The following is a 13444-nucleotide window of genomic DNA, read 5'->3' on the forward strand; positions in this document are numbered from 1 at the left end:
CTGGTTCTTCTGCTGCTCCTTGCCTCAGTTTCCCCTTCTGTAATGGGACCTAAGAGCTACTGCATGTATGGAAACTTAGGATTGTTCCAGCTTTATAATAATAATAATAATAAAAAAATAAAGGGAAAGGGAAGGAAAAGGGAAAGCAAAGGTGTTGGCTGCTGCTCCCTCTAGCATGGCTTGTTGGCCTCTGATTTAAAGCAAAAAGGTGACAAAACATAGCAAATAAACCACTAACATACTTGGCTCTCAGCATTTGAGAGTATTACCCTAGATTCCAAAATCTCCCACTCCTGTCTCTCCTGAGTTTGTGGAGCAGTGACAGCTGAAGTCTGGGCCTGGCTTACATTTTTTTTTAATCTCAATACTGTATTAGGAGATTCCTTGCTCTTGCCACTCCCAAACTATCAACCCTTGCACTCCACTAGACAGAGAGGCTCTCACTCACCCAAGACGATAGCTAGCATCTGTGTAGCCTTTCTCTCCCGAAGCTGGATCAGCCGGGGCTGCTGGTGTGCCAGCTTCAAAGAGCTGATGGTTCTGCCATCACCGAGCCTCCGCACCTCCAGTCCTGGCTTCGTACTCTTCTCTTCCAGCCTGCTGTGTTGTGTTGTCCCTGGTGTCTTGGTGAGGGATGCCTCACGGCAGAAGCTGCAGTACCGCTGCAGGCTGAAGACAGTCAGCAACTTCCTTTTAGTGGACATCTCCTGGCCTGAGCATTTGAGTGGGAGACAGGGGGGAAAGGTGCTTTGGCATCTGTTCGGCAAAGCTTTTCTCTCCATGTGTTCCTGAAAAAGAAGATGCCACAGAGGAACTGGAAACCATGCACTGTTCACTGTGTCAAAGGATGATGAGGAGAGTTGTAGGAGTCATCCTTAGCCCCACTTTCTTCGTAGGTTTGCACCATAGCCTCTGGACTGACCTGGGTTTATCAGAGGGGTGAACCAGCACGGGACAGCTCTCTGCCTCCATCCCACCAAGGAGAAGCATGAGAACAAGAAGAGCCAGAACACCTGCTCTGCTAACCTTTCACTTGTATTTTTGCGTTGGCCCTGCTCCCCTCAACATCCCCACCCTTTTAAAATGTAGCTTCACTGTGAGGAAATGGGTAAAACAAGCGGATATGCGTGACAAGGTAATCCCTTTCAAACCATTGTGCCTGTTCCCATGGTTGCAGACATTTCATCTAGAAAGGTCAGTGGAACAAATGCTCCGTGCATCACGAGAATTCTGACCTCTTAAATCTGTCAGGTGAAGAGGGCTGGTTTTTTTTTTAAATAATCTAGGTTAAGCCTGTGAGGTTCTGAGAATGAAGCTTCATAAAGCAAAAAATCAGTAAATGAAGACATTAAAATCAATAAATGAAGAAATTAGCCAGAGTTCTGCAGGGCTGAGAAAGCCCTACTCTGAAGAGATATTGAAGTAGGCTGTGCTCTTTTCTAGTTGCCTGGTTCTAGAGGACAGAGATACACAGGGAGCATCCTCTTTCTAGAGGGCTGAAAAAAGATTTAACTGGAGCTTCTGCATCTCAAATATCATGATGTACGAGTGAGGGATGGGATGAAAACATGCCATGTCCCTTCTTTATGCTTTCTGTTCTACGCTTTGACCCTTTGAAGAGAAGAGATGATGCATGCCCTGTCCTTTTCGACAGCTCCTACTGCATTCATGTGGCTCTTACTTTGTGTGCATAACACGGTTTGGTGCTGGCGCTGTGGCTGCCCTGCCGGGTGAGGGTTCGCTTCTTTTGCCTTTCTCTTAGCACGAGGTAAATCCGGACATAGAGCAGCAGGGTCACCATGAAGGGGAGGTAGAAAGACACCAAAGAGGAGTAGATGATGAAACTGGGGTTGGATATGGAACAGACACTGGGATCCCCTGGGGAGGAGAAGAGAGAAAGAGAGAGAGGAGTGGCTGAGCTGCTTCAGTTTAGTGCAAGGAGGCTCTGGTGCATTGGCAAAGCAAGTCGAAAGCTGGTCAGGGGTCAAAGGCTGTCTAGGAGTGCAAGTATCTCATATCTCTGCTGTTGCAAATTGCAACAAAAGCATCTGCTTGCTTTTCTGCCCTCTCCTCTCATGCCTATTCCCATCCTTTCTCAGAGGATTCTTCCTCCTTTCACCCCTTCTCCTTTTCCTCTGAGCTGTCTGGATGCAGAGGTGTGCCTTCACCCCCATCCGTCTGGACCAGGCAGTGGGGGACAGCAGCACTTACCTCCCCCTGTCCCCTTCTCCCCTCAAGCACTGCATAGAGGTTGGATGGGGAGCAGAGGACGCCTGCCTGTGGCTCAGGAGGGAGGAAGGCTCCCCTCCGCCTCTGCCTCCAGGGAGAATGGGCTGCCCTAGATGAGGGGAAGGAGAAAGACCAACCTGCTTCCAAGGAGGAGGATAAACTGTTTGCTCTCCTTAAGGAAGAGAGCTTCCTCTAGGTGAGGAAGCATCCAGCCAGTTAGACGGGAAGGAGGTTTCTCACAAGCAGCACCAATATGCCATCCTTGCTGTTTAGAAATGTGTCCCGTACCAGATTTAAAACTGTGTGTCTAGACCTGTTTATAGTGGCAAGATGCAGTAAGTCTGATGTGTGCATGTGCTGGATGTGCTCCACGGCTGGACATTTGCTCTACATGTGCAGAGTGATTGGAGGGATCTGTAGACCTGGACACTTTGATGAGCATTGATTTGGCAGTAAAGCAGGCAGGTCTGTCCTCAGAGCGATAGTCAGTGTCTGTCTGAGCAAGTGGCAAGTTCAACAGACAAGAGTACATCACAGCACTGGTGATTTTTCTCACCCTTTGTGGTGTGCTTTCCAGTTCCTTAAAATTCCCTGTGACTTGGAAAGTCTGCAGGACCCCTGGACATGCACCAGGCAGCTCCATTTCCAACACCTCCCTGCGTGCTATTGTTCAGGATGTCACCTACCTGTGGTGTTGAAGCCGAAGAGAAGAGGGCACGACACTGCAAACGCCAGCATCCAGACTGTCACAATCATGAGAGAGACCCTCCTGCAGGAGCTCTGCCCAGTGCCGTACTGGTACTGAACTGGTTTCACCACTGCAGTGTATCTGTGGACCAAACCAGCTCCAGAAAGAGGAGAGGTAAGAATGGAGGGAGGAAGAGGACCGGGTTTTAAAAGGAGAAATGAAAGCCACATAGGGAACATGATGGTGAATGTGGTGAAGAAATGGAAGAGGAAAGGAGATCAGATCAGATGATGGGATCAGCAGTTTGTAGAAATGGTAAGTGGGGCGTTGCGGGGAGGAACAGAGGAAACCAGATTTAGTTGGCAGCACAGCAGAGAAACACTCTGCAGAACTGAAAGCATTGTGAAGCTACAAGATTTGGGATACCAGATGGATCTAGAAACCCCAGGAAACCCCCGTCCCTTAAGCCCCTAAGGTTATATGTTCACTGCTGGGAAAAAGCAGCCTCTGGAGCAACCACAGCCTGCTGCGCCTCAGCTGCCTGCCCTGGTGTCGGCCTCACTGAGAGCCAGAGGATTGCCCACGGGCAGGTGTCCAGGGCCTTTGGCTCCTGGGGTGCCCCAGGGGATGCAGCTCAGCAAGGCCAGGACTTGGAAGGCACAGGAGCCTTGTCTTTAGGATAGCCTGGGGGCTGCTCCTTACAGACAGAGACAAAATGAAACAGGGGTAAAGATTCCCATGGAGGAACACTGAACCAACCCAGCATCGAGACCTGCTTCATACAATTACCCTTTTCCCACATGCTACAAAGGTACAGCATGCAGTGTTTTTTCCTTCTCTCACTCCTCGGTCCTAACAGTACCATGTGTGCTGAGGTCTTGGCTCCCAGCCCTCAGCATTGCTCAAAATAGGCTCAGTTTTAAGATGCAGAAGAACAGGGCAAGGCTGAAGACTATACAGCAATAATCTTCACCCCGCCCCCTACGTATATGGCAGGATTTTGTTTATTAAAACTTCATGAGTGAAGTCTCCAGAAGGAGAAACCCTCTTTGAGGCTCAACAGGAATTAGATGACCAATTCTGGTTCCTGCCTTCAAATAGCGTGAAAATGTGGTTAACTATCTGCTGGTGATGTTTTATTGCTTGTGCATCTCTGCTCTTAAGTGCAGATATTTTCTAGCACATGGTGGGCAGAACCACATTAATAGCAGTAGTGGCAGTGACAGACTTGCAGGGAGGTTTGTGTTCCTGAACACCCCAATGCTGCCTGTGCAAACTCCACTTCCTTGTCCCTGCCACGCTGGCCTACAGAGCCAACCCATATCTCTGGACTATCCCCCTGGATGCTGTTGGCTCTCACCTGTCGATGCTGATAGCGCAGAGGTTTAAAATGCTGGCTGTGCACATCATTACATCCATGGTGACAAAGATATCACAACAGATGCGGCTGAAATTCCAGACTCCTCCGGTTACCTGCACGAGCAACCACAAAACTGTCAGCCTTGCTCTGCACTGAGTCCTGATAAATTACATAATAAGGAGTATTATATCCTGATAAGTTACATAATAAGGAGTACATATGATGGAGTTATAGCCTTGGTAGGTAAGGTAAGGGAAGAGCAACGGACATCATCTACCTGGACTTGTGTAAAGCCTTTGGCACTGTCCCACATGACATCCTTGTCTCTAACTTGGAGAGACATGGATTTGACAGAAGGATCACTCGGGGCATAAGGAATTGGCTGGATGATTGCACTCAGAGAGTTGTGGTCAATGGCTCAATGCCCTAGTGGACACTGTTGACAAGTGGCATTCCACAGGGATCAGTAGTGGAACCAGTTGTTTAACATCTTTGTGGGAGACATGGACAGTGGGATCGAGTGCACCCTCAACAACTTAGCCAATGACACCAAGCTGTGTGGCGCGGTCAGCACACTGGAGGGAAGGGATGCCACCCAGAGGGACCTTGACAGGCTAGAGAGAGGGGCCCATGCCAACCCCATGAAGCTCAACAAGTCCAAATGCAAGGTCCTGAATGTGGGTCAAGGCAATCCCAAGCACAAATACAGACTAGGAGGAGAATGGATTGAGAGCAGCCCTGAAGAGAAGGACTTGGGGGTGTTGGCTGATGAGAAGCTCAACCTAACCTGGCAATATTTGCTTGCAGCCCAGAAAGCCAACCGTGTCCTGGGCTGCATCAAAAGAAGCGTGACCAGCCAGTTGGGGGAGGGGATTCTCCCCCTCCCTTGTGAGACCCCACCTGGAGTACTGCATCCAGCTCTGGAGTCCTCGGCACAGGAAGGACATGGACCTGTTGGAGTGAGTCCAGAGGAGGGCCACAAAGATGCTCAGAGGGCTGGAGCACCTCCCATATAAGGACAGGCTGAGAGAACTGGGGTTGTTCAGCCTGGAGAAGAGAAGGCTCCAGGAGGACCTTATAGCAGCCTGCCAGTACCTGCAGGGGGCTACAGGAGAGATGGGGAGGCACTCTGTATCAGGGAGTGTAGTGAGAGGACGAGGGGTAACATTTTAAGCTGAAAGAGGGCAGATTTAGAATAGATATTAGGAAGAAATTTTTTAGTGTGAGGGTGGTGAGGAACAGGTTGCCCAGGGAAGCTGTGGATGCCCCATCCCTGGAGGGGTTCAAGGCCAGGCTGGATGAGGCTTTGAGCAACCTGGGCTAGTGGGAGGTGTCCCTGTCCATGGCAGGGGGGTTGGAACTTGAAGACCTTTAAGCTCCTTTCCAACCCAAAGCATTCCATCATTCTATCATTCTATAAGAAGGTGCTCTCCTCCAAGTATCTCAACAGCTAGACGAGTTCATGACCATGGTGATGTGCGGAGGGAAACTGAGGCACTTATGTTGTGCACAGGATAACACAGTGGTAGGTCACGGAGAAGGAGCCACACCTTGATTTCAATCCTTTAGTTACTCTTATAGGGGGAGGCAGGGTGAAGAAATAGACAGCAGCTATCCCTTCCCTAAAGGCCTACCATGATTAATTGATTTAAATTTGATATCACTGTGTATATCCTTTGATTAAGGATTATCTGAGAAAATCTAAGGGCTGAACGTGTTTCTCAGCTTAGCTGCTGGAGTTTTCTTGCAGGCAGTGAGCTGGAAAAATGCTGCGAATCTTATGCATTTATGTATGAAACAGAGACCCGAGACCTGAGGCTTCTCTAAAACCCTGTTTGGATTCTTATCTCAGATACAGCTTTTGATTATTAGATCTGAGTGAGAAGTCACAAGCTATTCAGATAAAGGGTTTTGGTTTGCTACCACGTTGAGCTTTTGTTATGGTTGTTCTGAATTGTTAATCTTAAGTGTGTAATTGTGAAAGCTTAGCTGTGGCCAATCTCTCTGATGGAGAAATGCATGCTTTGGCCCAGCCAACATGTTCTTGACAATGACCTTTTCAGTTGACAACAATATGCTCCAAGGACCGTATGGCACTGCTCTTCTCTGGGCTGGGATGAGACGAACAAGGAGACAGCTTGCCCTCCAACAGATAAGCTCATTGGAAGAGTCCAGCAAATCTAAGGCTATCCTGGCTGGAGAAGGGTGTGGTAGGAGAGAAGGAGGGAGGAAGGTCCTTGCTTGGAGAGAGCCTGGATTTTAGCCTTCAACCCCGTAGATACTGCTGGTTCAGCTGGATCCTTAGAAGCTATCCAGATCTGGCATTAGTTTCTGATCTCTCTGCCTGCATTTAGACCACATCTGGAGTACTGCATCTGGTTTTGAGGCCCTAGTACAGGAAAAACATTCATAAATGGGAGAGAGTCCACCGGAGGGCCACCAAGACATTCTCTGGGGGCTGGAGCACTTGTCCTGTGAGGAGCAGCTCAGGGAACAGGGATTGTTCAGCCTGGAGAAGAGCTGGCATTGGCAGGGACTAACAGCCATGCCCTCGTGCCTGGTAGGAGCTTATTAAGAAAGTTTGAGCCAGGTTACTGAGAAGATGGAGGCAGGGTTTTCACAGCAGTGTGTGGTGGGAGGAAAAGAGGCAACAGGCATAAGCTGAAAGTAGGAAGGTGCAAACTGGTCATGAAGGTAAACTTTCTGCCCGTGAGGACAGTGAGGCAGTGGAGCCAGGTACAGTGGAGCTGGTTGCTTGGTGAGTCCGTGCAGGCTCCATCCTTGGAGGTTTTCAAGACCCACTCAGAAATACCCATCCCAGATCAGGCTGGAGAAGGTGCCACAAGTAAGCTTGGCTTCTGAGGCAGTGGGTCAACCCTGCAGCAAGTGTCGGTGTCTAGGAAGGATGTGATTGCCTGCAGAGAGAAGCACTTGCATAAACACAGAATTCACTCTGTGGGAGTTGTTTCCAGAGTTGTTTAAGAAATAATCCAGAGAAATTTAAGTGGTTTTGATTGTGCCAGCATTCCCCGGCATGGACACCGCAACTCGCTGAGGTGAGCTGTGTCTTTAGGGCGTTCTCTGCTGGACCCAGCTGCTATGTGTCAGAAGTCAGGTACCAAATGAGGCAGTCTTCAGTTAGACCCCCTGACTCTAAATGAACACAGGGGAGGGAAATGGGAATTGTTTTGGAAAATGCAGCAGGGAACTGTGCTTTCATCTTTGCTTCTCTGATACTTTTGGGGCTCTTTTGTTTCCTTTTAAAAAAAGCAAGAAAAGGAAAAAAAAAAACCACCAAAAAACCAAACCCTTGGAGCTTTTCTGCACAATTAGGCAGGCTACAGGACATGCAAACTAAAGACTGTCCCTCTGAAATTAAGGACCTTAATAGGTAGGTTCAGCTCTCAGAGAAACCCCCACACTGTTTTTGCTTGAGTTATAGATTTTGAGATCTGCTTGACCACGTCTTTGCAGTGGCATCCAGTAAGGGGTGTTTCTGTAGTCTGCAGCAAAATGCAATGCAGTATCTGTGTGATCTGTGGAGTCTGAAGAACATTTCACCAGGAGCTGGTGCCAGGTGTTCGCATGAAAGCCAGCTGCCGCTAGCCCAGCAGATGTGCAAGCACTTAATGGAGGGAGTTTCCAAGGTCCTGAGCACATTCAAAACGCTAAGCCCACGAATGTGAACCATTAAAACTGAAGAACGTGGTGGTGGGAATGGCATTGAAGTGAACCCCCTCAGGATGATGCATTCAGATCACACCACCTGCATACCAAGCTGTAGCTTGTATTAAGAAGATGCTTGACAGATCAAAGCATTTGGACTTAAAACCCTTCCTCACTTCCACCAGCCACAACTTCTAAAATGGGGAGTAGCTCTGCTGAAGTTGGTGAAGTAGTTCATATTTACCTGTGGGGCATGTGAACCCATAATCAATTCCTGAATTTAATGATGAAGAAGAGCCTTTTTATTGTAGGCATAATTCATAAATTTTTAAAATTCTATTTCTGCTCTTTCTTTTATTGCTCTGTTCTGCTCATCTTTGCTGCCACAGCTAGAACTTGCTAGTGTGCATTTCTGGGTTTTATGTGCTGGCAGGGTACCTGTTCTTTATCCCTCTGGTGCCTTTTGTCCAGGAATCTCAAAGCACATCACAGGTATTAATTGAATGAATTCTCACAACTGCCTGTATGAGGTGGATGGTCAAATATGATCCTCTTACAGCTGAAGAGAGCAAACCACAGAGACATGAGCTGACACAATCTCTCATTACCACTCAGTGCGTGTGTGGCAGAAGTGGGAATAAGACTCCAGGATGAAATCCTGGCTCTGTCAAAGACAATGCTAAAACTCCCTTAAGACTATAGCCTAATGCTAAAGCTCCCTATCCCTATAGATTTTTCAGGTCAGGTTCTCACCTCATCTTTCTTGGTGACCAGTCTGCTTTATCCACAAAATTGCAGTATTATTATTTTTAACTTTCTAACCCTATAGGAAGTCTTCCAGTTGTTTTTTTTAAATCATTTTGCATTCATAAACTTATTCAAATCCATCACTCTCCTGATACCTTAAAAATAAACAAAACCATCTCCGTAAATCAGATACGTATGATGATGCCCTATGGGATGTATGAGGACAAAGTCATATCAGGTGATGCCAGGCATGTAAGTGGTGGTGCTTCTAAGCATGCTCATTAAGCACTTTGTGTTTAAGAAAGCATTCTTCTTAGGGGTGCTGTTAGCTCCCTGCAGCTGTGAAATAGCTGCTTATGTTTTTGCACGGCAGGAGTAACTAAGAGCATGCATGTGGTCAGGCTTGCTGACAAGTGGCAAACTGCTGAGCTGCAGTAACTCAGTTGTCTATCCCCACTTTGATGGTAGCCTGGCGAGCTCCTTGAGACCAAAGAGGTCTTGCTGCTCCGGTGTGAGAGCCACAGAAGAGGAGACAGCATTGCTCTTGCACGCTCTGAACAGAACTGCAGACTGGACCTCAGTGACAATCAACTTCTGAAGCTTTTTTCCCTTTGGAGGTAGAACCAGATGTTGTGAGAAGACTGAGAAGGATGCTCTAGGCCATGCTGCTACACGTCCTCCTTCATTTATACAATGACTAGAAGGCATGATGGTGTTTAATATTGTGATGGGTTTTCTGCCTTGGGAGAGCGACCACCTAGAGTGAGATGATCCGGAGCAAAAGAAATGTGGAACCAAAAAGGGACAATCTTCCAGAAGGTCCTCACCTATATAGTAGGCACGACATTTATGTTTTGGAACAGATTATTGTCCACTTTGGGTCTCAATCCTGAACCTAAGATCAAATCCTGGGCTAGTAACTGGGGCTGTGCTCCCTCCCAGCTCCTCCGGTCTGCAACCAGCCAGAGAAGCTGAAAGACCTTGGCAGCTACATAAACATCACTTTTTATCAGCTTTCTTCTGAGCACAAATCCAAAACACAGCCTCTTGCTAGCTATTATGAAGAAAGTTAACTCTGTCTCAGCTTAACCCAGGACCAATGCCATCAAACACCAATGGGCAGGATACTGTAATGCCACTGTCTTAGAAACCTTGGTGAGCTTCAGCAGTTGTGTCAGCCACAGCATCAGAGGTCAGTAAAGAACTGGGGTAGCAGTACTGGTATATTAAAACCTACCCGTTGACCTCAGAAGATTGCCAGACATAGTCCTGAATAGCACTTTTGTGCCAGGAACTTCATTACGTGGAGATGAGTATTTTGAGGTTATAAAATGTTCCTACTGTTGTTCTGTTACAGCCATCCCAAAAGACTTCTCAGAAAGAGACAGTTCTGGTCTGCATGATTGATAAAATTACAGATTTCATGGATAAGGTCCAGGTCACAGATGGCTCTAAAAGTTGAGTGTAAAGCACAAAGTTCACAAGGGACATTTAAATCTGAGGTATTCGCCCACCTTTAGCTTCTCCATAAATAATGGCCAGGTCTCAGATGTCTGGTTTGGCAAACATTCGGTAGATTAATAGGTACCATACATGGTTTTGGGGACTGAATGATTTCTTGGCAATTTCCAGGCCCATAGTGTACTGAAGCATGATGCCATTTCTGCTTCATTAGTAGCATCGCTGATCCATAAACAGCAGCAAATATCTAAACAGCTTTGGGGCTTTTTGGACTGTTTTTTAAATCTTAGTCTTGCTGGAGTCCTACAGCCTAGGAGATTCTGTGCAGTGCTGGGAGTGGTAGATTGAATTTGGGATGCATGTGGGTTCTTCTCCCTGTTGTTTGTGTGACTCTTGGACCAGGTACTTTGATTATCCAAGCTCCACAAATGGAGATGAATCTTGAATGGATCTACAAACACAAGCAGGGAACTGACCTATTGTTGTGCTCACAAATCGTGACCACAGTACTGCTGATTCACCGATGTGCCTCTGTCCCACCCTGTCCACAGCAAGAGCAAGTGCTAAGTCTTTTCCAATGCAAAGCATATTGTGATTTCATTAAAGATGGGAATGATGGACTATTCCCGTCTGAAATAAAATTTTACTTTTAGTAATATTTTTCAGTTGCAATCGACTTGCAGAGTCTAATTATGTCTTGCTGGGATGGCTTCCCACACACACACTTATTCCTTGCTTTTTAAGCATTTAATCTAACACAAGTGAGCTGTACACATCCTGCAGGCCAGCGCCAGGACTGTTCCACACAGACTAGTCTAAATGTTGCTACTGACTTCATTAGGAACATGATCACACATGCAGTATCATGGTACTCCACAGCGATGCTGTACATAAATAATTAACCATCAATGCCCTTATTAATAATGCTTATACACAGAGCAAACCCTTAATTTCTCTTAATTGTAGCCTTGTGGGCACAGTTTGGGAGAGTGGTTTGGATTGACACCAGGGAAATGTCTAGGCTGGGAGCCAAGGCTTAGAGCTGTGTTGCCTATGCAACATCTCACGGTGACAGAGGAGGGCTGTACGCCACTGCCAGTCCCCCGCTACTTGACCAAATCTCCTCGTACCCACGTAGCAGGTCTGACATTTGCCGGTGCTGTCCTGTCTTGTCCTACTTTCTGTTCACGCACTGTGCGGTCCATATGCACAAGTCAAAATCCCTCTCTGCTTCTGCTTCGTTTTGCGGGAAAGAGGTCAGCCAAAGGTGGGCAGCTGCCAACAGAATATTTACTCTACCCTTCAGCCTGATCCCAGCTTGCTCCTTACAAAAAGAGCAGGAGGCTTCATCGAGACCATGTCTCGGAGGCTTATTCTGTCTCTGTTAGCATGAGAACAGGGTACCAGGGCTCAGCTGAAAGCTTATGGCTGATAGATGTTCACTCTAATTTTTCTAGACCTACCAATTTTTGTGAATTTGTGTAAAAATGCTGAAGTGAACAAATAAAAAACGTCACACAGAATCACAGAATGTTAGAGATTGGAAGGGACCTCGAAAGATCATCTAGTCCAATCCCCCTGCCGGAGCAGGACACCTAGATCAGATCACACAGGAACGCATCCAGGCGGGCTTTGAATGTCTCCAGAGAAGGAGACTCCACAACCTCTCTGGGCAGCCTGTTCCAGGGCTCTGTCACCCTCACTGTGAAGAAGTTTTTTTCTCATATTCTTCATATTCATATTCAGTTGTAGCATACCTTCATGTATTTACTTTAATAAAAATATTTGTCCCAGGAATGGCTTCAGTAATTCAGAATTTTGCCACAGTGGGGAGTGGGGAATTTGGTTTCCATCTTTGCTGCCCTGTATCTGATGGTGTTGTCCATACTGTGCACGGTCATGCCAGTACATTTTTACACTGGACAACGTGCAAAGATCAAGGAAATGGAGAATAAGACCCTGAGGGCTTGATGACTCCTTTGAAGTTATTTTGAAAATCCTTGCATGACTTAAAGAGATTTTGGAGCATGTTCTTCAGCTTCATCTCTTTGTCAGCCTGCTTGGGGAATGTTGCTGGGAGCTGACCTAGCATCATGGACGTTAAGGCTCTTAAACTCTGCAGGAGATGAGGATTTGACTGCCCTTGCTTTTTTTGTGGCCAGCGGGAGCAGGGATTGATCTGGACTCTAAGATGAGTTCCTGTAAGGTATTTCCACCCAGTTGCCTCCACCACCATTCCTGAATCATCACAGTGCTCACTGGCAACCCTTCTGGCTGATGGAGTCAGCTTCAAGGATGCTCAGCTGAAAGTGGTATTAGCACATCAGAACCCACAATCTACATTACTGGCTGTGGCCCAGCTGCCATTCAAGCTTAAAGAGGCCGTGCTCTGCCAGGAAGAGCAAGGCTCAAGGTACCTGCTGCCAGGTGGGACTGTGGTACCTTTGTCCAGCATGTGTCCAGCCTATAAGGGCCACCTGTGTGACACCTGCTACCCACCCTACAAGTGTCCCAGAGCTAGCTGGGGGGTTAAAATGTGAATTGACTTTATCTGTACCAGAGCTGGCCTATCCTGAGCATGTGCACTAACACTGGTGAGCTTGTACTGTGCTTCAGTTCTGCTAATCTTCCCTAAGACGTACTCACCTCCAGGTACACCACCCATGGCATCACCAAAGTAGCCACCAGCAAGTCCGCCACCGCCAGGCTCACCACGAGGTAGTTTGTTGTGGTTTGCAAGGTGCGTTCCCTCAGCACGGCCAAGCAAACCAGCACATTCCCAAAGACGATGGCCAAAATCAGGATGCAGTAGCAGAGGGCGTAGTAGGCATGTGAGTGTGGCAGGCCAGGCTCTGTACTGTTATCTGCCCCACAGGGAATGGGGTCGGTGGTGTTAGGATGGCTGCTGGTTCTTGTGAAGAGTGCCATGGGCATGCTGCTGCAAAGACAAAGAGATGACTGAAAAATCACAGTAATGCTGGAGAACAGCGCCTTTTGTGGATGATGTATGACCTTCATGAATACTACTTCAAGCCAACTATAGAGGTCTTTTTTCTGCTGATATATAGGCAGAGCTTTGCTTAAAGCCTTGCTTGGCCTGTTTTGTTTTTCACTGAATCTAAACCAAGAGGAGAATGCAAGATCTCACCTCCCCTGTGCATGTGAGAGGTGCGTCTTACCCACCAATGCAGCTGTATGGAAAGTGGCAATGGTTTTAAGATGCACGAAAGGCACAGCACAGTACAAGTCAGGCGGGCAAGAGCACAGTGTGAAAGACAACAGTTGTGGTGCTA

The 13444-nt window shown here is 47.4% G+C and overlaps 1 protein-coding gene across 1 annotated transcript in view; it reads right to left on the reverse strand.

Moving 5' to 3' along the window:
* Window positions 1-13081, reverse strand: part of DRD3 (dopamine receptor D3) — a 13716-nt gene extending 635 nt beyond the window's left edge. Inside the window, exons 1-5 of the mRNA XM_010085544.1 lie at window positions 12798-13081; window positions 4278-4390; window positions 2916-3058; window positions 1682-1878; window positions 449-788 (exon numbers count right to left, since the gene is read on the reverse strand). Of these exons, the coding sequence (XP_010083846.1) occupies window positions 449-788; window positions 1682-1878; window positions 2916-3058; window positions 4278-4390; window positions 12798-13079 (1075 nt within the window). The 5' untranslated portion in view covers window positions 13080-13081. The remainder of the gene's footprint in view (window positions 1-448; window positions 789-1681; window positions 1879-2915; window positions 3059-4277; window positions 4391-12797) is intronic.
* Window positions 13082-13444: the final 363 nt, after the last annotated feature.

Source organism: Pterocles gutturalis, unplaced genomic scaffold (genome assembly GCF_000699245.1).
Source record: "Pterocles gutturalis isolate BGI_N339 unplaced genomic scaffold, ASM69924v1 scaffold10880, whole genome shotgun sequence".
Classification (NCBI taxonomy): Eukaryota; Metazoa; Chordata; class Aves; order Pterocliformes; family Pteroclidae; genus Pterocles; species Pterocles gutturalis.